The sequence below is a fragment of the Urocampus carinirostris genome, chromosome 3 (genome assembly GCF_059441175.1).
Source record: "Urocampus carinirostris isolate Australia breed hairy pipefish chromosome 3, RoL_Ucar_1.0, whole genome shotgun sequence".
NCBI lineage: Eukaryota > Metazoa > Chordata > Actinopteri > Syngnathiformes > Syngnathidae > Urocampus > Urocampus carinirostris.
Genome location: NC_142351.1, coordinates 52306023 through 52330542, shown reverse-complemented (window position 1 = coordinate 52330542; position 24520 = coordinate 52306023). Strand labels below are relative to the sequence as shown.

At 42.3% G+C, this 24520-nt stretch overlaps 2 protein-coding genes across 2 annotated transcripts in view; one reads left to right on the top strand and one right to left on the bottom strand.

The window, feature by feature from the left end:
* itih6 (inter-alpha-trypsin inhibitor heavy chain family member 6) overlaps window positions 1-10615 on the top strand; it is a 25513-nt gene extending 14898 nt beyond the window's left edge. Inside the window, exons 8-17 of the mRNA XM_088332372.1 lie at window positions 918-1089; window positions 1928-3343; window positions 3444-3476; window positions 3559-3576; window positions 3648-3695; window positions 3766-3795; window positions 3930-3971; window positions 4366-4479; window positions 6062-6430; window positions 6906-10615. Of these exons, the coding sequence (XP_088188498.1) occupies window positions 918-1089; window positions 1928-3343; window positions 3444-3476; window positions 3559-3576; window positions 3648-3695; window positions 3766-3795; window positions 3930-3971; window positions 4366-4479; window positions 6062-6430; window positions 6906-7183 (2520 nt within the window). The 3' untranslated portion in view covers window positions 7184-10615. The remainder of the gene's footprint in view (window positions 1-917; window positions 1090-1927; window positions 3344-3443; window positions 3477-3558; window positions 3577-3647; window positions 3696-3765; window positions 3796-3929; window positions 3972-4365; window positions 4480-6061; window positions 6431-6905) is intronic.
* On the bottom strand, window positions 7923-24520 carry gdi1 (GDP dissociation inhibitor 1). Its single transcript, XM_088332375.1, has 11 exons — window positions 24210-24520; window positions 20419-20526; window positions 20241-20340; window positions 17542-17676; window positions 17265-17463; window positions 13126-13257; window positions 12955-13054; window positions 12462-12633; window positions 11482-11626; window positions 11367-11421; window positions 7923-10414 (listed from the first exon to the last, which is right to left on the bottom strand). Exons 1-11 carry the CDS (start codon window positions 24252-24254, stop codon window positions 10262-10264), a joined length of 1344 nt encoding a protein of 447 aa, XP_088188501.1. The 5' UTR covers window positions 24255-24520; the 3' UTR covers window positions 7923-10261.

The window sequence follows — 24520 nt, the reverse complement described above, 5'->3', positions numbered from 1 at the left end:
TCCACTTGATGTTGCCAAAGCCAGGTGCCTCGAACAAAGACACTGTACTTGTATGTGTTTCTCTCCCTCTCTCTCTCTCTCTCTTCCTCCCTTTTCCTCTCTCTCTGTCTTTTCCTCTCTCTCTCACTATCCCTTTTCCTCTCTCTCTCTCTTTTCCTCCCTTTTTCTCTCTCTCTCTCTCTCTCTCTCTTTTCCTCCCTCTCTCTTTTTCTCTTTCATTGTCCCACCCACTCTCTTTTTCTCTCCGCTTTGTCTTATTTCTTTCTCTCTTTTTCTTTCTCTCTAATATACTAGTCCGGCCCCCGACAGAATGTTTGTTCTATCGTGTGGCCCCCGAGCTAAAATGAGTTTGACACCCCTGCCCTAGAGAGTAGGGTAGGATTACAAAGTGTTGAATAGAATGCAACATTGTCTAATAGGCACCATACTTCTTCTTCTATATGTGTATGTGTGTGTGTAGGTATTCTATTGAAAGAAAATGAGTAAAAACTGGGATTCGTGAAGTAATAGTGTTTCTGCTAAACACAAAGTATAGTGTGATGTTCACAAATGAGAAGTGACACTCCTGAACAGTGTTAAATGATCCTTAATCTCTCTGAAAGATTTTTTTTAACCAGCCAGACACTCTGGGTGCTCAGCACCCCCGAAGCTCTGTACCTAAGTTCGCCCATGTGCAAGGATTATGTCCTCTGATTGTCTGTTTTTTTGATATGGAACAGCCTATGTTACGTTTGTTTTTGATGATCTCTAAAGCAGATATCTCAAATAAAACACATTTGGTGAAATTAATATTTTGTTGTCAAATTTATGCCTAATACAGCTGCAATTGGTCTCAGGACATCAATCATTTCCACAGCAAGTGCATGTGTGTGCGCTTAGTTGTAAAATACATTAAGGCCTTCTTTGTACATTTTCAGACCAAGCAGGCAATGAGCACCATCCTGAGTGACCTTCGAGAAGGTGACCACTTTAACATCGTCACATTCTCAGACAAAGTCCACACGTGGAAGCAAGGATGCACAGTGCGTGCCACGCGACAGAACGTCCGAGATGCCAAAGAATTTATCAAGAGCATTATCGCCCAAGGATGTGAGTCCACGTCGTTACCTCAGGATTTGTTTCGCAGATTAAAATCCGGCTCTCAATTGAGATTACATTAAAGACTTTATTATATAATACTGTATATAATATTAATAATAATGATAATACATACATTATAATTCTTTATTTCCATCTAGTTTATATTCCACTGTACATTTTTGTGTGTTTCAAACTCTGGAATTATTCATTTGCCTTAACTCAAACCTCTTATCAATGTTCAAAGCTGCAGTTAGGCATTGCTGTTATATAAGCATTATGAGTCAACTTTAGCATATCAAATTGAGAATTTGAAATAGTCTTCAAAAAGGGCTGAAAATTGCAAAAGGATCTCGGTTTCAAATTGGGGTTTTAAATTACAGTTTTCAATAAAGACATAACATTTAGTTTGAGGATTTTAAATGAGGTCAACAAGGTCCCTCTGTTACCAGAGCACGCTGACTTGAGAACCTAACTGGCCTTATAAGCTTTCAGGATTTCTAATCATTTTACCACCATTAGTAGATTTGTCAAGGAACCATTAAAAAGTCTTTGCATAGCGGGTTTGTCGTTTGGTAAGAACCTATGCTGAGTGAGTGTATTAAAAGGAGTCCAGTCAGAAGAACTATAGAATTATCCGATCAATGGAGGCATGAAAGGGTAACTTTGATCTAGGGATCTCAAGTTGGGGTTCCATGCCTACATTTGGTTTCAAACAAGATTGCAGATTTTCAATGATAGTTTGAATGCAAGGTTAAGGTTTGCAGTCTGCATGTGTGGCCACAAGTGGTTCCCTTTTTGCCTGCATGTCTTTTGACATTTTGCTCTCGCTATCTCTGCCTCTTTCCAGGGACTGACATCAATGCAGCACTGCTGTCCGCTGCTCGGCTGCTCAAAACTCGACCCACCGCCTCCAGCCGTGTCCCGCTAGTGCTTTTCCTGACGGACGGTGAAGCTACAACAGGAGTCACTGCGGGTGAGGCCATTCTGAGTAACGCCAAGAAGGCACTAGGCCCGGCTTCACTCTTGGGGCTGGCCTTCGGGGATGATGCGGACTTCCCTCTTCTGAGGCGGCTAGCTCTGGACAACCGTGGTGTGGCTCGGATGGTGTACGAGGACGCTGATGCCGCCCTGCAGCTCAAAGGTTTCTACGATGAGGTGGCCAGTCCTTTGCTGTGGGACGTTCAGCTAGATTATTTGAGGCATCAGGCCTTTGATGTCACCCGCTCCATTTTTCCAAACTACTTCAGAGGGTCTGAGTTGGTGGTGGCCGGGAGGCTCCGAGCAGGGTTACAGGACTTGAAGGTGTCTCTTTCGGCCAGCGATTCCAAACAGCGCCTGAAGCTGGAGAACCACGTCCGGCTCAACAGGACCCGGCAATGGCCAGAATGTAACGGTCCTACCAAAAGTATGTCCAGCTTTGTGCAACGCCTTTGGGCCTATTTCACCATTAAGGAGTTGCTCCTGGCCAAAGTCAACACCACAGATGCAGTCACCCAGAAACTTCTCATGGACAAGGCCACCAACCTGTCCTTGGAGTACAACTTTGTCACACCTGTTACATCTTTAGTTGTCGTGAAGCCTGACAGGGTGGCCCAGAGCACTGGTAAACCTGTCACAGTAACCACCACAGTGGCAGCCAAAGCGACGACTGCAGAGAGACAATTGCACCCCTCCAACCCGAGAATAAACAAGCCAAACCCTCCAAGACCATCCCACAAAGCTTCAGTAGCGGCTCCCAGCACAAAAAAAACACTGAAGACTATGTCAAAGTTGAGCCTTGCCACTCAACCTTCTCCAGTTGCCATCTTGAGCCAAAAGAACAATTCCAAAGGTGCTTCTGTACTGCCTGCTGGCCAAATATCCAACTCCCAGCTCGCTTTCCTCAAGCCAGCCCAACCTCCTGCACCTGCAAAAATCTCTTCACCCTTCCCACCCGCCGCTGCTCCAACATCGGTGAGTGGCAGCACACTTCCTCCCTACCCTGAAAGAACTGCAACACCAGCACCCGCTACCAAGCACATGGAACCCGAGCGCCAGACCGCGTCACCTCACTTGGGTGTCTCAGGAGCTCAACCGCAACCCCCGTCGGGGCTCAACCTGCCTACTCCTGCTTCACTGCCTTCTCCAGATTCGGGAGGCAACGCCACAAAGGCCGCTGCTGAAAATGATGCCTTCAGTGTCGCCACCCTGGTAGTGGCTACCTTTGCGCCTATGCCCGGTGTGACCAACGAGCCAAGGCTGTGGGAAGCAGCAGGTCTTCTCGGTGAAATTCTTTATTATATGAAGGAAACATCTCAGACTGATATCAGCATGAAACGTCCCAAAAAGCTTTCTGTAAATGTTTTTCTTTATTTCTCAATTAGATGTTTCTACCTCCATTCAAATCCAGAGAAAAGGTGACGACTAAAGTTTTTATTTTATCCGTCACCAATGTAAATCCTCTGACTCATTTTGATACATGTATATTTTATGGAACAGATCTTGACCTAGTGAAAGGTGAGTTGGCTTGATCCTAGTGAGCAATGAGTGCTTTGGTACTGCTGACTTGAGCTGTGTGCTTTGCACAGACTACGAGCCCACATACGACTACGACTATGATGTCAACTACGACGCTTGTGAGTTGAAAATGCAAGCATGAGTGAATATCTGCTCTCTGAAAGCATTGTTGTTTCTTTGTCCTTGTAGGGAGCAATCCTGCTGACACAGAGACCTTTGGTAGGTTGCAAGCGATTTCCTGCCGATGCCTAGCCAATGTGATGACGGTGTCTGTACATGTGCTATCTTAACGTGGTTTGCAGTGCTTGGGAGCGACGGGGATTGCCCTTCAGTTGAATGTCTTTTGCTTTTAGAACCTCCGTCCAGACTCAGTGCAGAGCACTTCTCCTCATCAGGTGACAGACTCATTTCCAGTTAGTATCAGTGCATGCATGTCTACCTGAAATTATAAACGAGGTATTTCATTACATTTCTGGATTTATTCTTTTCTTGAATAAGTTTTGAACAACCGAATTCGAAAGGTTTGCCCAATGTTAGATATTTTCTGGATACCTGTCTAGGAATGTGGGATTTCATGCATGCAATTATTGCAAGAAATATAAAATGTGAGCATAGCGACTTGTTTGGGAGTCATCTGACATTTGGCTTCTGCAATAAACCTTTAGATTCTCCAAAGTCAAAAGTTGGACAATGTTCTATCTAAACGAGTGGTGGGCAACGTGGTCCTCGGGGCTGTATATAAGCATGTTTTGGAGGTTTCTCTTCTTTACCAACGTTTTTTTTTTGTAGCCGACGGAGATCCTCACTTTGTGCTACAGTTGCCAAAGCAGCAGCAAAATTTGTGCTTCACTGTCGATGGCAGAGCAGATGACGTTCTCAGGCTAGTGGAAGATCCACACACAGGTTTGTTTGTTCCTTAGGGGCCGGTCACACAGACATTTGCGGCTGAATCACGGCCAGAAAGCGGACGCTAATGGACGCTTTGAGATCGCCATACAGACGAGATACAGCAGTGCTTAACACGCAGTCGGAAATTCGCGCGCGGGTGGCAGCGCGAAAAAGTTTTGCGCTGCTCAATTCTTCAGAGCGCGGGTACACAGCCTTTCACGAGCGTATCGAGGCTGAACCACGGTCAGATATTTCTGGCCGTGAAGCAGACACTGTTGGGCGCTGTTGGACGTTTTGAGACCGCCATATAGACGAGATACAGCAGTGCTTTACTCGCGGTCGGAAATTCACACGCGGTTGGCCGCGCGAAAAAGTTTTGAGCTGCTCAAAAGTTTGAGCACGTGTTAAACCGCGTGCCGCACACGTGGTCAACACGAGGTAATGACGCGGAAATGACGCGGAACGACGTGCTCTGGCCGCGGCCAGGGCGTGGTTACACATGGGTAGGACGGGAAATTTCAGCGGGTAATCGTGGGTGGAGCATGGTAATAGCATGTTCTGCGCCTGTATCGCGGTGTTATTACGTGAAATTAGCGTGTTACGCGTGTGACAGTCAAACGCCTTTCTCCGCGTATATACAGCGCGATTTGCCGAGCACACGTCAGTTGTGCTCGAGACGTCAAGGGGGTGAACATGGATCCCCGTCAGAGTAGTGACGTCGTCTTAATCCATTTTTATTTCTTGACATTTCTTTTCAAGATAATAAAATAAAAATGATGCCATAGCTTGAAATCTTGATCTTCACGGGACTGTCTTGAGCGGTTATGATTTCTACAGCCCGGTGTTATCCGAGAAATGCATCCTGCCGAGATTTGCATCCCCTCGCTACTACAACCACTTTTACCTCGTTTTATCTCACTTTTAGGGAATGTAATGGCGAACATATAACCAAAACCACTTTGTCTTGCATTTGTTGGGAATGTAATACAACTTAAACCATTCCGTCTTTGTTTTTGTTGTGAACGTAATCGAACGGTAAATCCTCCCCCCCTCGCGTGAACGCGCATTCTGCTGCGCTTCCAACTAAAGCGATCGTATTCTATATAAAACGCTTATTAAAACAATAAAGCGAGCTATGTATAACAATTGGGAGATCCTAGTCTATATAACGCGTTTATTTAAACAATAAAGTGCGATCGTATTCTACAAAATGCGTTTGTTAACGCGGATGAAAAAGTCAAAAGCGATCGCAGCAGAATGCCTGTTCACGCGAGGGGGTGGGGGTGTTGCGTAGGAGTTGGATTTGGGCACAACACCGGCTCGGGAGCTTTTATACCCGTGGTCCACACGAGAAAATGACGCCGAAATGACGCGATGAGGAAGCGGAACAGTCGCCGGCGTCTGTTTTGCGGGCATACCACCGATGAACAGCTGGTTGGCCAATTTTGCGCATTTTCCGTCGCGGGCAACCACGGGCAAAAAAAAAAACGCAAAATTTTAGCCGTGATTCAGCCGCAAACGGCTGTGTGACCGGCCCCTTACTTCTACAAAATATTTTGTTGAAGTAAAACTGAACTTACGCTTCCCCTCCTTGCAGGACTGGTGGTGAAGGGCCATCTGAGCGCAGCCCCCCCAAAATTGGGCCACGAAAACCGCCTGCGAACGTACTTTGACAAATTGAGTATCTCAGTGGGCCCAATCGCCATTGGCGTGTCACTGTACGAAGTGACAGTGGAAGGCGAAGGGCGGGATAATTTGGGCCTTAACCAATCGGCATCAGTGAGCAGAGGAGGCGTAACTGTGGCAGTTGATGGCCACCGGGGTTGCTGGATCCGGCTGGCCCAGGACGTGCAATTCCTGGTCCTCTTCCACTACTACAAGCATCCCAGCTACCTGCAAATGCCGCACTTGGGCCTCTACATCACGCATGGACATGGACTGTCAGCCTCCACTCGGGGCCTGCTGGGTAAGCCATCACAACCATATATGAACATATAAACTGACCCCCTGATTTTAGTATTTTATTTTCTTGTTATAAATACGCTTCAGATGTGAGTATATACGGAAGGGAGAATATCTCCCTGAGAGATATACAGCGCTCCTGTACCCTGTGCTTGAGACAGTGCAACTGTAACTGTATTATGTTGTACTTAATAGGTAAATAAAAACACACCCACCCTTCACAAGCATTGCTAGTGGATGAAGGGGTTGTATGTTACATGATGAGCAAAGAAGGAAGATTTAGCGCCCTGCTTTATTCCTGGACCCTGGCTATTTCAGCTGAAAATGAAAATCTCCATTCTGATCCCTGTTAATGTGATCCTATTATTTTCACAATTTTGTTGTGTGGAAAATATATGCAATTTAGAATAGGCAGAGTAAATCTTCAAATAATGTTTGCGATGAGCAAAAATAATTGCAAGATTTTTTTGTGTCTTCAGGCCAATTCCAGCATTCTGCCATGAGCGTAGCAGCAGTGAGCGATCTTCACCATCATCTTCATCCTCCGCTTCCCCCGCACGGCGGAAATGACAAGGGAACACTGGGCTGGGGGGTCTTGAAGCGAGGTTCCCAGTTGTTACCTGTCACCCTGCAGGACAAGATGCTGAAGGACTCGCCCCTGCGCCGACACACTGAGCTGTGCTGGGTTGTGCCCAAATCAGAAGTGGAGAAACTGCTCGGTCAGCCGTACACCAGCTACGTGGTTGCTGCCACCTAATCCCAATTTGCTGCTTTCATCTGGTACCCAGGAGACATTACAGCCATCGGATATTGCTAGTGGACAAACAAGCAAACTGGCTCTGGGTCGCAGCCTTTTTGGGTGTGTGTTGCAGCGCTGAAGAGAAAACAATAGGCTGCATCACTATCAATAGGAAGTAAAAATCAGTGCAAGTGCCTTAACCGTTGTTTACTCCCACGGAGCATCACATGAGTGATGTGGACGGGTCCAGCATATTTGCAAAGCTAAACTAACAAATATTGCAATCCCACTCACTTTTTTGGTGCAAGTTTATCCTAAAAAAATTGACCATCTTATTCAGTTGCTGCAAATGATGAAATCTGTCTTAAATTTATTTTCTTCATTAATCTTTTTATTCAATTACGCATCCTTTTTTTCTAAAAACAAGAAAAAAATCGAAAATGTCTTGAATTTATTTGAATTAGGGATGCCATTACCACTCTTTATGAGTGGTATCATTTTGTGTACTTCACACAAGTATTTGCAGATTTTGCCTCCCAATAGCAAAATATAAACAGCCACAAGGTAACGATATAGATGTTTTTTTGCATTGATAACCTTTGCAATAGGGATGTCATAAGCCTGAAATGAATACCTGGTGTCAGACTCTCCCATTCCCTAACTGCCGTGTTTTTTTTTATTATCATATACATCCATTTTGAGACAATGCCGCCCACGGCCAAAGAAAACATGCACACAGACAAAAAGGCAGACCATCTTTCCAGATTTTGCCATGTGCTTATTTTTTTTTTAATTTTTTGATCATATTTAATAGTTCAATTCAATGTATTTGTTACACAAGACTTTAGGCATTGTTCACATACTAGTGATCAGACAAGGACATTAAGCTTTCTAGTACTTGGCCTATTTCCAAAGTCAATTCAAAGGGAAAATGTCAGAAATGACTCTTATAGGGCAAACAAATGGAATAGTTTGCTGTACGTCCAGATGAAGGGGGTTTTGTTTTTATTAAATAACAAATCATATGCTGAGGAGGGTGGGGCTATATGATAATGAGCGAAGCATAATCCAGTTATTTTGAGGTTACATTTCTCCATACACAAACAATGCCAAGTTAAACAATAAGTGTAATGAAGGCAAATACACAAAAACCTTTCACATTTGGGCTTCCTAAAACCATATTTTTCAAAGTGCTACACACACCAATCGGAAGAAAGCAAGGATGGTAGAACTGAACAACGTGTTACTCGCTAGAATCTTGAATTGAGAACATCCCAGTGACACGTACGTCTGTTCAGGCTAGCTGTGTAAACGGACGCCAAAGGAAACAATCGGAGAGGGTGGAAGGTTAAGCAGGCAGTTGTATCAGCCCGCCAAAGACCAAAAAAACTAAATTAAGGCCTCCAGCGAATAACAGCGAGTTAGTAGGGTTCCTGTAGGGGCACCTCTGTCGCCAAACCGGCACTTTCATTGCAGTCATCTCCAGAAATTATTGGGACCCACTCAACTGTAATTTTTGCTCTAAACATTCCCACAATGGATAGAAAAATTAAAACCGGCAATAATATGTGCTCAAATGCATGAAGTGCAAAATGTTTGAAAATTTCCAAAGCTGTTGCCACTCAAACAATAGCTTTGCTTTATAATTCCCCAAAAATATTGATGGACCACTGCAGAACCTTAGAACTAATACTTGAAGGAACCGTAACTATTACAACATTTTTGTGAATTACAAATTAGCTCCATCAAGTGAACCAACAAATGCTACCAATGAAACTAAACCATAAAAACTCCTTAATTGTGTTTGCCATGGTTCATTTCAATATATGTCCACAGAGAAGCATGAAATCTGTTGAAGTTTAATCCCATAGAACTGTAAATAACTATTGGTACAGTGAGAATGGCCTCAAATAGACAAAAAAAGGTCATACTCCTTTCTTGCAGTGTTTGAAGATCTGATTAGTACCTATATATTTGATAACCAGTTCAACTCCCATGCAAATTTCTCAATTCCTCAAAATCAAAAAGTATTACAGGGCACCTGCAATGAAAAACATATTGACAAAAACCTGAGATGCCGAATGTTCCCTGGTTCCCTTTCAATCATACCTTCAAGTGAACACGATTTCAGGTAAATCTATTGGTATGAGTCAAAGTCAAAAGCTTGCTTGACTATCCAAAGCCAAAAATTAGTCCTGTTGTCATTCCTCCAATTTTATTAAACCTCAAACTCAAGATGAAATTCCTATCCAATCGTGTTGCTTTCATTTCAATTCCCCTGTGATGGTGATTAGAGACAAAAAGAAGGCAGTTGTGTCCCAATATCCGAACAACCATCCCCTCACTCGATATCCAAGCGACAGAATTTCAGAAAGCTGGGCATGAGCCAGAACAACTGAGACACCATTCGCTTACTTTCATTCTTCATTCAATTGAATGGCACTTTCCAAAAGGACTAATGCTACTTCCTTGAACTCACTTTTCACTTCCATTTTCAAAACAAAATCAGGTCTCTATGGCCTTGTTTCCTCGTGTGTTCTCAGCACTGTTTGAGTCTCACCTCTGTTAACATCCTAACTTAAGTCAAACGCGTACTGAAGTTCCGGCTCCTTTGAAATGTTAAAATGACGGCACTTGTCAACGCGACTAACTGTGGGATTGATGAAAGAGATCCAAGCTTGGAGTAGCAAAGCGCGTGGGTAATCGTGCCCGAGGTTGGAGTGGAGTGTGTGATAGGAGGAAAAGCAGGACTGACAAGGGCCAGGGGCCTTCCTTGCACTCAAAATTGTGAGACAAGGATGCATGCACGAGAACATTCTGTGAGATTCTACACCGAGAGAAAAGATAGTGGAGAAAGGATGAAACCTGCATTTAAGTGAAGTTTATGGATTCTAGATTCAACAATGAAATAAAGGACCGCGTCAGCCCTGCTTTTGGGTGCCGACGGCGTGTGTATGTTTGTGTGCATTTCTGGAAACGGGGGTCATAAAAGGAAACTGGGGCAAAAGGCCGGCAGAGTCGGCACCTTTTTCACGCCACTGCCATTACAATTCAGCCGTCGGGCCCCCCTTTGCCCCTTTCTTCCTTCCCCGCCCTCTACTGCTGGTCTTCGCCAAACACGTCGTTCTGTTTGCGCTTCATGTTCTCAAAGTCAAAGTCGCTGCCCGTCATGCGCTTGTAGATGTCCTTGATGTCGTTGCAGGTGGTTTCGAAGTGAGTGGTCGCGTCATAGGAACTGGAAGCGAAAATCTGGCGAGACACAAGAACTTGTTGTGGTTCTCACGAGCCAGATGAGCCACAATTCATTGAGCAATCCGCAACAACAGTAAAGATTTGGAGTTCTTTTTTAAACTCCAGTTGTCCTTAACATAGGAATTTATTATATGAGTTTCACAATGATAAGCACGTTTGATTTTCTGATGGCTGTAACAAAGAAATAATAAACAATTTACGAAAGACAGGGTTCCTACACCTTTTTCATTGCCTAATTCAAGCACTCTTTAAGGACTTCCAAAGACAATTTTTTTCTACTACTTCAGTACCATTAAAAGAACGAATCCAGTGTGATTCATGTATTTGGCAAATCCACAAATTTACATGAGTGAATTTTAGTCTTGCACCTGCATTGATAATTGTTAGATCTTGAGTAAATCGTGAATATATTTTTGGATCTGAAAAATGCAAGTGTAAATAAATTTGAAACAATTCTTTCCTCATATAAGTGTTGGGTAAAAGGTTATATGTAGCCTACATTTTCAGTTGCTGGAAGTTCTTCCCATTACAATTTACCGCTGAGAAACGTTACCTTAATTTTTTGCCTTGCCCATAAAAAAGGTCCAAAACTGATATGTATTCCTTGCACTAATATACACATTTTACAGCACACTCGGTTACAAAGCGTACTTTTGAATTTCTGGGAATTTTGGGGTTTTGTAGGTGCGCCTTACAGTCCAGAAAAATAAGTAATTACACCATATAAACTTCGAATATGGCTATATTTAAATAAGCATTTAATCTGAATAGACTAATAAACTTTACTACCTGGATACAAGTTAGTCATCTCCAGTATATTACTCTATGCATTTATGCAGTTTGATACGCTATTCTTCCTGTTAATTTTGTTTTGATTTTGCTTTATCTAAAGCAAGTAAAAATCGATTGTAGTACCAACGTTAAGTGAAAATGCTCATGCTAATCTCACCTGGCTCTCTGTGCCGTCATCGGTGGGCTCGTAGAGGTCACTGATAGCCACGAACCTACAAAAGAGAGGAAGCCCTCAAGATAAGCGAGTCGGGTGGCGATATGAAAACACTTACTTTTGGTCAATGGGCTCCAGCAGCTCAAAGGCGGGCTGTATCTCTGACTCGGGGTCGCTGGTTTCCACCGTGGTGCTGACGATGGCGATATACTTCCCTTGGGCCGCTACGTTGTGGGCGTATGAGATCATGCAAACGTAGATGTCTGCAAAAATCAAAGTGTTAATATTGACCTGCACACTCAAATTTGTACATGGACTGTATTTCACCCTTCTAGGCTGAAAGTTTGTTTGGACTTTTCTACCACTGTTTGAGAGTTTACAGCTTCAGCGTTTTTAAAATGCAGTAGTAGGGAACCTTGGGACTCATTTTGTGTGTCCTTTGTTCAATAAAGCTGCAGTTAATTAGAAAGCTTCGTAAAAACCCGGTAAACATTCTGTTTATCAAATAAGCTGGGTTTGGGAGCCGGAGAAAAGCAAAACAGGCTGTTTCCTGAAAGGATCAGGCTTCTTTACCCCTTCTGATGAAACGAATATATTTCAGAAGCAAGTCACCAATATTCACATTAGTAATTCAAATAAATCAAACAAAATAATATGTGTATAATAAGGACTTTTCACTCTGCGACTTGATATTTTATTTATTTTATTGTGTGGTTGTAATATTGTGTCACTGGGTGTATAGTCAGAATTGCGTGAATTTTACAGTTATTATTCTAATCATGTAATTATTCAATTGTAATTAATGCACCTTCTGATTATTATTCAAATGTAATTTTTAGTTAGTGTTGGGAGGGGGGTACTTGAGTCTAATCAATCTGCAGGATTCAGTGTGGAAAAAGTACTTGTGATTTTGGACTGACTTATGTTTAGTTTTTGTCATAGGCAGCTGAGATTTGGTATAAAAATCATTGTCAGGAAATTTTGAACACGAACTTGTAAAACCATAACACCATTGTTCTGTACTCACAAGCCCAGAATATTCAGTTTTATTTGTTTTGATCTTTTTAGTATGAACTTTTTAATTGTATTGTTGCTCACCGGAATTGCGGTTGACCTGATTCTGAGGGATGATGATCTGGCAGGAGTTGGCGTCGTTGGTGTTTTTGATGGGGTGGCTGAGGACGCAAATGACTCGGATCACCTGGCCCGCCTTGCGCACTCGATCGGGGATGTAGCTTGGGTCGCAGATCAGCTGCTTGCAGCGAGCCACCTGCAGCAGAGAGGCCGATTGGTTATCCCCAAAGGTCAGACAAATGCCAACTTTGTCAAATATTTTAAACAAAAGGCTAGGATGAACCTCTTTTAAATGATATCTCGATGAAAATAAACTTTAACCAGTGTGTTTAATATCAATAGCTTAGAGGTGCTAACTAGAATGTGACAGTTTTGATGATGGACCAATCTAATTTAAATACCTTTACAATGAAAGTCTGCCACCTTTTAAATAACTTTGGTAATTCTAGGAGCTTTTATGTGGCCTATGGGGAAATTTTGGAAATTATCCACCTCATCGATGTCAGTGTGGCCATACCTCGCCTTCAGACTTGACGCCAATCACACGGCCGCCTTCGATCACTATTTCATCCACTGGCTTGTTGAGCATGTAGGTGCCTCCATAGATGGCGCTCAACCTACATGGAAAGAGAGAGACTGTCTGCGCTACCCTCGCTAAACAGAAGCTGAACAAGCAAAGTCAACATACCTGGCAAATCCCTGCGGAAGCTCGCCAAGGCCATACAACGGGTAGAGGTAGGGGCTCCTTCCATAACGTGCAAGCGACTCGCTGTATAATTTTATTCGGTTGATGGTGTCCAGGCAGGGCAAGTCCAGGTAACTGGCCAAGAACACACAAATCGATTTATTTTACATTTCATGTTGCTGAGTATATTTACTAAGGCTGCAACGATTAATCGACAATGTCAACAAACATTGATAATATAAATAGCCGATAATTAATTCCATTGTCGACTACTGAAGCCAGACATGTTTTTCCAACAGGGTGAGGCATCTTACATGGTTGTTATTGCTGCAAAGAGTCACTCCTGCACAATAAGTCTCAAGCCGTATCTTACACCTAAAATTTTTGAGACTTGTAGCCTGAAAACAGCTAATAAAAAGACTACTTGCAGAGCATGAAAAGAAGACCTTGTGTATCATGCCAGTACCTGGACGATTCACGAATGATTAAAACGAAAGCATGTCGGAAGGTTGAACGAAAAGGAGTCTGACTCGCCTCAGTGAGATTCAAGTAACATTGTAGCCAAAAAGGCTTTGACGACAAGCACTGTACATTTTTACAGGTATATTTTGCTACAAAAGAGAGCTTGAGCGTTATTCCAGACTGTGCCTAAAACAACAAATTTGAAATTAAATGCATGCAATCGGAACAACAAACATCTTAAAATGTAAAAATGACACAATTCAGTAGTCAAAACTGTTTGACTTCAAACTGTAGCGAAGCATTAAGTTATTTTGTTACAGATTTGCAATACACCACTGACTGCATTTCAGAAAATGCACATATTTGTTTTATTTACTGTCCTACTGCTGCTTTGTCTGTTCAAGAAAAGATGTATTTTTCATTGTACCCATTTTTCATGTGTTTATTACCAAGTGCCACAAAATCAAATCAACCTCATGCTAAATTTGAGGAAAGAAATAAAAATGAACCAATTAGTTGACCAGTCGACTATTAAAATAAGTCGTTGGTTGCGGGGTCTAGTGTTTATAACCATCGACTCGCCCTGCAGGTAGGTTTCTTAACAGCTTTGTTTGAAGCAGTTTACTTTTTTACTGTGCGGAAGCACACTTGTGTGTGTTAAAATCTTTTAAAAGTAACAAAAATAAATACTTAAAGTGGGCTGAATTCTTTTCCATACAAGACAATGTTGCTTATTATCTATTACAATATCCTTAGCAGGTAATTAATGATGACAACAAAAAAAATCACAAAATATTTGCCAATTCTATATACATATATATTTTTATATACATTTTTTCACCAGCAAAATAATTTTGTATTTATTTTATATTTAATGTTAGAATTCATGTCTTGATGATTCAATGTTAAATTCTGAATTACCATGGTTTTTAATACATTTAAATAAAATAATTTACCGGTAAATGTATTAAATAAAGATAAAAACATTTTCTACTGGCAGTATTCCTCAAGACATATTCATTGAAAAAATGTGTAATTCCCTGCTGAGAAAAGTTAAAAATAAAGATTTGGAAGAAGTTCTAGTAAAAATGCACACATAATATCAAGGTGTAAAGTAGAATGAGCGTGCTTTGTTTTGGTATAATCAGGTCATCCTAAAAACGTTGTGCATTGCTGCTATCTGCTGGCCGTTATGCCAAGCACCCCATACAAATATGGATGGGTAAAACCATGCCAGTCCTTTTCTCATTCATAGCAAAAAATGTTATTAATGAGGGAAATGGGTAACAAGCTGTCATCAAGCATATTAACTTTCTCAAATCCAGGAGGTCGAATCTCGGATTCAGGAGGAACAGTGTGGTTTTTGTCCCGGCCATGGAACACTGGACCAGCTCTTTACCCTCTGCAGGGTCCTTGAGGGTGCATGGGAGTTTGCCTATCCGGACTATAAGTGTTTTGTGGACTTGGAGAAGGCATTCGACCGTGTTCCTCGGGCGGCCCTGTAGGGGGGTGCTTCGGGAGTATGGGGTACCGCACAGTCTTATCCGGGCTGTGCGGTCCCTGTACAACGGGTGCCAGAGTCTGGTCCGCATTGCAGGCAGTCATTCGGATTTGTTCCCGGTGAGCGTTGAACTCCGCCAGGGCTGCCTTTTGTCACCGATTCTGTTCATAACTTTTATGGACGGAATTTCTAGGCGCAGCCTTGGTGGGGATCGAGTCCGGTTTGGGGGCCTCAGCATTGCGTCAGTGCTTTTTGCAGACGACGTGGTACTGTTGGCTTCCTCAGGCCGTGATCTTCAGCTCTCGCTGGAGCGATTCGCAGCCGAGTGTGAAGCGCCCGGGATGAGGATCAGCACCTCTAAGTCCGAGACCATGGTACTCAGCCGGAAAAGGGTGGCATGCTCCCTCGAGGTTGGGGATGAGATCTTGCCCCAAGAAAAGGAGTTCAAGTATCTTGGGGTCTTGTTCACGAGTGAGGGTAGGATGGAATGGGAGATCGACAGACGGGTCAGTGCAGCGTCTGCAGTCATTCGAACCCTGTACCGGTCCGTCGTGGTGAAGAGGGAGCTGAGCCGAAAGGCAAAGCTCTCGATCTACCGGTCGATCTACGTTCCTACCCTTACCTATGGTCATGAACTGTGGGTTATGACCGAAAGAACACGATCCTGGATACAAGTGGCTGAAATGAGTTTCCTCCGCAGGGTGTCTGGGTTCTCCCTTAGAGATAAGGTGAGAAGCTCAGTCATCCGGGAGGGATGTGTAGAGCCACTGTTCCTCCGCATTGAGAGGAGCCAGTCTAGGTGGCTCGGGCATCTGATAAGGATGCCTCTTGGACGCCTCCCTCGGGAAGTGTTCAGGACATGTCACACCAGCAAGAGGCCCCGGGGGCGACCCAGGACACGCTGGAGAGGCTATGTCTCTAGGCTGGCCTGGGAACGCCTCGGGATCCCGTCGGATGGGCTAGGGGATGTGGCTGGGGATAGGGACCTCTGGGATGGATAGATGGATTTGGTCCTAACTAATGCCAAGCCCAAATCGACGTCCTTGGTGCCCATTGCGACTCCTACATCAGTAAACCAGCGAGCAAATGCAGAGATTTGCTAGGTCCTGCTCCAAAAAGCTGTGTTTTTCCAAATTGTGGCGATTGATTCATATCATCTTTGATGAAAAACAGAATCAGCACTAATTGTTTTGAATATTTTGTTTTCCGTTTTTTATTATTGTGCTCTGGAGTAAATGGTGGTGATCAGTTTGAATGCATTATTATTTATAGATTTTATGTGATTTAATTTTTTAGAGTATTATTTGATGTTCAGCCAAAAATGCTTACAGTTGAAAGATTTCTATGTTATTTTTCAATTTCGGATTTACTTTCATATTTCTGTTACGGTTAATAAAGCTATTTTTTTGTAAGTTGGTCCATATTTCTTCCTTTTTTATTCTTGTATATGCTAAGTATTATTATTTAGAATAATAAAAATAAATAAATAAATAAATAAGGCGCGTGAGAGGATTTCTTCTTCCAAGGGGGGCGTGACAGAAAATAATTGAGCAGCACTGCTTTAATAACACTTGCCTCACACATTTCTGTAACTGTTTTTTTTTCAAATTACCTCTGGGAAGTGAAATAGTTGCGAATCCAGCTAAAACAGCAAAAGAAAGTGATGACTAAAAACTGAAACAGGTAAAGGGAAAAAAAAGTACCATAACAAAATGTGTGTTTTTACATAAATTTAAAGTTACTGTACGTTTAATCTTAAGTGTAAAGTAAGTGCTTACATATCATCAAAAGTGGTGCGTTGTCACTCCTCCTGCAACCCCCTACGAATCCCCCACTCTCGCACCGTCTTCTTTATGGCGACTCGAGTCCCTCCATGGTAAGTGCTCATATTAAGCGTGCACGTTTTTCGAAAATATCATCTTATTTGTCTTTTTACTTTATTTCTTTTATGTTTTATTGGTATTTGAATGTGTTTTAGTGATTGGGAAGATGTGTTTTATTGCTATTTAGGGTTAACTTTGATCATTTTGTTTGGTCGGAAACAAGCCAATTAGTTTTTAATTATTTCATATCGGGAAAATTAGATTGTTAGAATTCGGGCTACAAAGAGGATCCTGGAACGAATGAAGCTGGTATATAGAGATACCATTGTATTTAACATGTGGGCAAATGCTCATACTCGTCTGTCCTGTAGAGAGCGAGGGCGTGGCCGGTAAAGTCGATGACGTCCTGGCCCAGGTCAAATTTTTTGTAAACTTCCCTCATGGTGGTGGTCTTGGGATCCATGGCCTCGAAGGTCTTGGGATCGTTCTCGTCAAAGTTGGCCACGTAGACCAAGAACTTGCGGAAGCGCCGCTTCTCAAACATTCCCATCAAATCTGAAGACGCGAGTGCAGGCGTTACTTCGTAAGAGATGGTGGCAGTGGCAGGAATTTAAAGGAGGGAATTTGGCTTACTGGAAGCTAACGCCTCGGTCTCAGTGGACGGCACCTTGTATATCTTTCCTCCCTTGTAGACGAAGCTTCCCTCGACCACCTTGAAGTCCAGGTAGCGAGTCACTTCTGTGTAAAGCAGCATCTTCACCAGCTGACCTGCGCTCACAGACCAAAACCGACGCTCAAGTGAAGACAAACGAGAACAACATCTGCATTGTCTGTGCCATCGTTTTGGTTTGAATTATCAGATATTTTGGGCAGCACGGCAGAGAAGTGGTTAGTGCGTGTGTGGAGTTTGCATGTTCTCCCCGTGCTTGCGTTGGTTTCCTCCGGGCACTCCGGTTTCCTCCCACATTCCAAAAACATGCATGTCAGGTTAATTGGCTGATCCAAATTGTCGTGTGAATGAGCAAGTAAGTTGTCTATGTGCCCTGCGACTGGCTGGAAAACGGTACAGAGTGTCCCCTGCCCACTGCCCGAAGATAGCGGGGATGGGCTCCAGCACCGACCCTAATGAGGATAAGCAGTGCAGATAATGGAAGGATGGATGGATATCGGATATTTCCAACCACCGTTATTATCATTTATCAAAACTAATCAAATTCCTAATGCCATCATATTTTTCTTAAGAACTGAGTTATTACAAAACAAAAACATAACTTTCTACATTTTGAACGACAATTAAGTATGGTTATAGCAAGAAATGTACTTGTTTTGGTTTGTCAATCTCTTAGAATAATCTATATGGTTTATCATTTATCCATTTATTTCAACGTTGTTTTCAGTTGTCGTCTAACAACTCTGGCCTAAAGCAGAATGACAGCATCCAATCTAGCTTTACAACAAGTATTATTTTTGAATAGGGGTCTCCAACATGGTGCCCATGGGCCCAAGGTAGACCCCTAAGAACACCTGAGTAGCCCGCAGGCAGGTTCTTAAAATAGCTCAACAGTGATGCGTCAAATTGATTTTCCAAGAAACTTGATTTCTAACTTGCATGATGTTTTGGTGGTTGCCTGAGCCGATTTTAAATAAGCTCCCAAAAATTACAACCTGGTATAAAAAAGTTTCAACATAGTAATAACAGGATACATTTTAATTTTAGAAATGCACTGCATGCAACTGTTAGCCCGTCTACAAAAAGTAGCTTTCATATAGCTAGTGAAGATGAAGTCTGCAAAATCGTGCACTGCTATGTTTAATAAGCACCGCTAAATCTAGAGCAAGTGAGGAAAGCACAAAAAAAAGATGCTGTAAGAATGATTTGTGTTGTTTATTTTGGTAAACAAATGATATTTTACACAAATTATTATATAGTATGTCTTGCTGTGAGTAAGGTTCTGCATAGTGTTTGTAAGGTTTGTTATCGATTGATAAGGGGAATTGCAATCATTAATAAGGGGACCCCTGTTCTAGAAACTGTTCAGCCCAATAAGAGATAGGTACACAATGGCAGTGAAGAGAGGCAGGTGAGGATGTGTATCACCTCTTATCATGGATATCCATCCATCCATCCATCCATTATCTGTACCGCTTATCCTCAGTAGGGTTGCCGGGGTGCTGGAGCCCATCCCAGCTACCTTTGGGCAGTGGGCAGGGGACACCCTGAACTGGTTGCCAGTCAGTCGCAGGGCACACAGAGACAGACAACTCACTTGCTCATTCATACCTAGAAACAATTTCAACCGGCCAATTAACCTGACATGTATGTTTTTGGAATGTGGGAGGAAACTAGAGTGCCCGGAGGAAACCCACACAAACACTGGGAGAACATGTAAACTCCACGCAGGAAGGTTTGATCTCATGACCTCAGAACTGTGCCGCACACGCGCTAACCACTGCGCCGCCGTGCTGCCCTTTATCATGGATTTATCCAATAAAAACTATATAAAATTGCATCATTTATTTAGTGTTATCTATCATTTAACTTCACAATTTTTTTATTTAGTTTGTCAAAATCCCAGAACTTTCGAATTGCAGTATGAATCATATTTTTAAATGTATTATGTGACATGCTACTGTGCCGAGCATCCGCAGGTGTAGAGTGAGGCATATAATCCTCCTGCCTCATGGCAGAGGGTAATAGGGAGACCAAAAATTTGGATTCAGCGCACACGTCATCTCCAAACAACGGAATTCGGGATGGTATTAGCTAGCTTAAAGCAAGTTAAGCCATTCAGTATTTCTTGTTCCATGGCCTTTTCTTTCATAATAATGTTTTTATTCAGAAGAAGCAACACAAAGACTTCATTTATAAGTTAAGGCAAGACGATAAGATTTTATTTTCTATGCTAAAATGAATATATTGCTTTATTGATTTGCCAATCAAATGAGATGTCGGTTTAATTGTTTGTAAATCTGTGCCTCACCAGACTCGAACCTCACCTCAAATAACTGCTCTGTGGTGAAGCAACGTACTTGTCCCACACATTTAAAGCCTGTTCCTAATAAAATGGCGGCCCAAATAACACTTAGGTTCAAGATTTAACTCTACGTGGTTGATTTGAAAGCACTCCAGCAGATATGAAGTGAGCACTGCAAAGACAAGGGTGTTCATCACGCATGGGATAAGGAAGGCATTTTTCAACAGCGCCTATGCACTGCAAGCAATCATTGCAGAATTGCGTCACGCGAAACCAATCCGTGCAAGATGCAAGTATTTTGAGTTGAAGGTTTACGTCAAATAAAAGTATCTTAATTATATGCACATCTAAACTAACCATTGGCCATGAGGAACTTGGGGATGAGGTCCACGTTCCAGTCGCGTCCTCGGCCCATGGATTCAGGCGGACTGTTTGGGAGGTTGAAACGCTTGTACAGCTGCAAGAAAACACAAAGTGGCAGTAAACACACTGTGGGAAGACCGCAGTCACTCCATGATGGTGAAGAACTCGTTACCTCTTCCAGGGGAGTGATGGAGGAGCTCTCGCCGCCATAGTACGGATTCCGGTCCATGTGTAGAACCTTCTTGCCATTCACAGACATGATTCCAGACAAAATGCATTCCTACAAATATACAGTGCAGAAAAACAAGCAAGACACATTTAGTAAATTGTAATTTGCATTAATTGAATATTGGAGTGTGTTGTTTAAGGTGTCCCTTTAAAAATAAAAAGTTACATATTTTCTCTATTAAGTATGTGTGAGCAATGCCCAACAGAGTTCAAAGAGCCCTCATTGTTTTTTGTCATTGCACCTATCTGCTTTCATTTTACTATCATCAGACCTGTTTGGGGCGGAACACATTTGGTTCGGGGAAAAGGGGCTGGAGGTGTGCTGGAGAGACACCTCATGCTCTTCCTTTCAGTTTTTTTTCTACTTGTAAATAAGGAAAGGCTCGCTTACAGTAAAGTCCAAATGTCTAAAAATATGAAAAAAAAAGAAGAGCGCGTCTAAGAAATGAATGTACGTGCACTTGAATCATGAACAGGCTGCCCGAGGCTGCAATAATGACTTAAAACCAGGAGATGGTGGCAGAGACTAAAAAACTTTCCAAATCCCGTATTCCACATTTAGAGACTCAGTTGAATAATACTAATGTCTTGGAAATAGATGCAGCACAATTCGTGAGTTTATTCCGTATTTAAAGAATAAATACTTTACATATTCTGGAATCGGAATTAATATGATCAACATTAGACATCTGAATCTGTTTTTACTTTGTAACATCATCGGAATTTTAATGAATTTGATATAACAAACCAGGAATTAAATCATCATCCTATTATACATTTTTGCACTGTCAATGTGTAATTATGTCTGGGATTATTTTTAGTTATTGATAAAAATTAGACCAACAAATGATAGTTTTCATATTTGTGTTTATAACCTGAATATTTAAAGAGGAAGTCAAGCATCCGTTTGGAGAGTGGTGTCGAGGGATGATGACATCAAAAGGCTGCGGCTTAAGTTAACAACCAATCACAGTTTATCTGCTTTCTCAAGCAGGGCATCGATTGCTCATTAGCCGAAGCCTTAGCAGTTACGAGATCATCAACGCCAACTCTCAAAATGGCTGCTCTCATTGATCATGTCAGGTGGATGATGCTTTTTAGCTCATATTATAAAACACAAAATGCTGTGTTTAAACTGGTACAGTAGGGCTCGCTTGAATAAGCTCTTTCTTCCTTTTACAGTGCTTTAGGTTGTAACCGACCTCACCCGATGACACCGCGAAGTATTGATTAAAATTAAACCGGAAGTTCAAATCCTGAACAGCATTTTGAAGGAAATACCCATTGTGATTATGCACATATTTATTATACTTTATATTATCAATATATTATTGCTAACATTTTTATCCCTTTGCACATGTTTATCCATTTACTTGCACTAAAAGGAGCCCTCCAATTCAATCAAACTTGTGTAATGACAAAACAAGTCCATTCATTGAGTCGTTCATGACAGAAGAGATTCCATTGATTCTGTTCTTGCAGAATGAACAGCCATTACCTTTTTAAAAAATAATGAATAAAAATAAACAACTGAGCCTAACAACATGATGCCAGTTGTTTGTCCTTTATGTGATTTTATCCGTTAAAGTATTTTAAAGGGTGTGTTGACTTTCCCAAGCATACAGTATTTCAATGGTGCTGTCTCCGATCGTATCGCAGAGATCCCCTCGGAGTGAAGCGCAATGTGATCTGGCTACTGCCAGTTTGCTTCAAGCACAAGCAAGTGCTGTAATTTTCAGACAATGTAGAATTAGAGGAAAATACCACTTTATGTGTTTGAAGGTTAAGAAATGAGCGTTTCAGGTAGCTAAAGACAGAAACAAGTTGAATCAGCAAAATTTGAGGTATATGTGGCCCCTGAAAGAATGAGCACCCCAGAACACCCCCCCCAAAATACAGTGGAATTGATTCCCGCTGAACAAAGAAAACAGAGAGAAAGGCAGGCTCCAATGCGTGTGACCCAACTCAGGCTTCACTGTCGATTTTGACTCTTGGGAAAAAAAATGAAAAGAAAAATGTTCCGCCACAGAGTGTGTGACATGATGACGTGTTCACAGCTGACAGTATGAAGACAGCAGATTGACAAACAAGAGTTGAATAAACAAATGTCTTGAATTTAATTACCTACTTCAATATGCTGTGTAAGGAACATTTTTACTCCCTGATGCCATCTTCTGGTTTGTGTCATCATTGCAGCGTTTGTCAAGCTCCTTATGTTGCGCGTGCAAGTACGTGCGTTTCTAAGACGCTCTCGAATAAACACCCCTTTTTTATTTTTATTGGGGTTTGGGATGGCATTTGGACTTTACTCGAAACAGGCCTCTTCTCACTTTCTCCATATCCAGGCTACACTAAGTATAAAAATAACTATAGAAACAAAAAACAACAACAACAGAGAAGAGCAAGAAGTCACTCTTCAGCGCTCTCCAAACCCTTGTTCCCAGTATCCAATGTGTTCCGCCCTGAATAGCTTTGCTAAAAATAAAATAAAAGCAGATAAGTGCGGTGATAAAAAGTGTTAAGGGTTTTTTTTTTAATTCATTTGGGCATTTTTGGAATATACTTGATAGAGAAAATATTCTATACAAACGTTTTAAAGACACTGGAAAGGATAAACACTACCTAAAAATAATTAATAATGTCTAAATTCTGAAAGCTGAATGTATATAATCAAAATCAGACATCTGCTTTTACTTTGGAACAATCAACATTTGAATCAAGTCAAGTCCCGTTTGTTTGTATAGCCCTGAATGATAACATGTCTCAACTGCACAGGCCACAATTTCACCATCCCCCGATCTTAACCCAACAATTTAATTACTTTGATATTGCAAACGAGGAACTAAATTATCGTCCAATTATTAATTTCATGCACTGTCATTGAGTAATTCTGTCTGTTTGTTTTTAGTTTATTGACATAAAATACAGAAACAAGCAAGTGCTATATTTTTCAGACCAGAGTGATTGGAGAAAAAGACCGTTTATTTGTTTTATGTTGAGAAACGGGTATCTAATGTAACTGAATGCTGAAACAAGTTGAATCACCAAGATTTGTCTCCTTAGTCTGGGGTTAGTGTGGCCCCTGAATGAATGGGCACCACCGCCCAATACAGCGGAAGTGATCCCCGCTAATCAGAAGACAGGGAGAGGCAGGCTGTAATGCGCATGCGTCAACTCTGGCTTTACTAATTGTTGACTTTGATTCTTGGAGAGAAAAAAATGAAAAGGAATATATTCTTCCACTGCCTGCGTGACATGATGACGTGTTCACAACAGACAGCATGAAGAAAGCAGAATGACAAACGGACGCGTGTCCTGCAACTACTGCCTTCCACTTTTCCGATCGTGAGAAAATGTGGTGTGTCGAAATATGCAAAATGACACGTTTATTGCAAAAAGTGAAGTCGAGTGGAGTAATGCAAGCTGGGCTGAGTTCAGCTTCGGCCTGCAGAAGGCGAAAGCCAGGGAGCAGCAGCAGGCGGCGGCGGTGGGTGACGCCTAAAAGATGCTACATGCAGAATGCAACACTACACCCCAACGAACACCACAGAATGTCCCTGCACCATTGCACTCTAGTGACACGGACTCGAGTGTACAACCAAAGGCGTAAAAATGCACGTTTTCCATCACGATGTCCTCATGTGATGGATGCGCCGGCAAAATGATTTTTGTGCTTGGGGCCTCAAAATTCATAATCGGACACGGGGAGTAAAAACGCAAAGCTGGGCGGCTTACTGTGAGTCCGGTGCCCAAAACGATCACATCATATTCTTCATCCATGTTGTCGTCTTGCAGACTCTCCTGTTTCGCCTTTTTCCCCTGTGACAAACGCAGTAACGGGTCCCGCAGAAAAAGCTCAGTGAGTATCCTGCTGTGAGCGCAGCTGCCCCAGACGCCTGCTAGGCCCTTTAAATATGTTTTGTAATCATGCAGTAAAGCCAAACGGAAGAATGTGTAAAATCTACGGCGGATGCTACTGGCGAGGACGAGCAAAGATGGCCTGGACCGTGGAGCGCCCTGGAACAGCGTGGCTATCCGCTTGTCTG

Bases quoted from the DNA above. Each gene is read 5' to 3' on its own strand.
- gdi1 (XM_088332375.1), bottom strand. From the start codon at position 24,254: ATGGATGAAGAATATGATGTGATCGTTTTGGGCACCGGACTCACA. The intron at 17,677-20,240 runs GTTAGTTTAGAT...CTGTGAGCGCAG, and splicing joins CAAGTTCCTCATGGCCAATG to GTCAGCTGGTGAAGATGCTG. The intron at 13,055-13,125 runs GTATGTTGACTT...CTTTCCATGTAG, and splicing joins CTTCCGCAGGGATTTGCCAG to GTTGAGCGCCATCTATGGAG.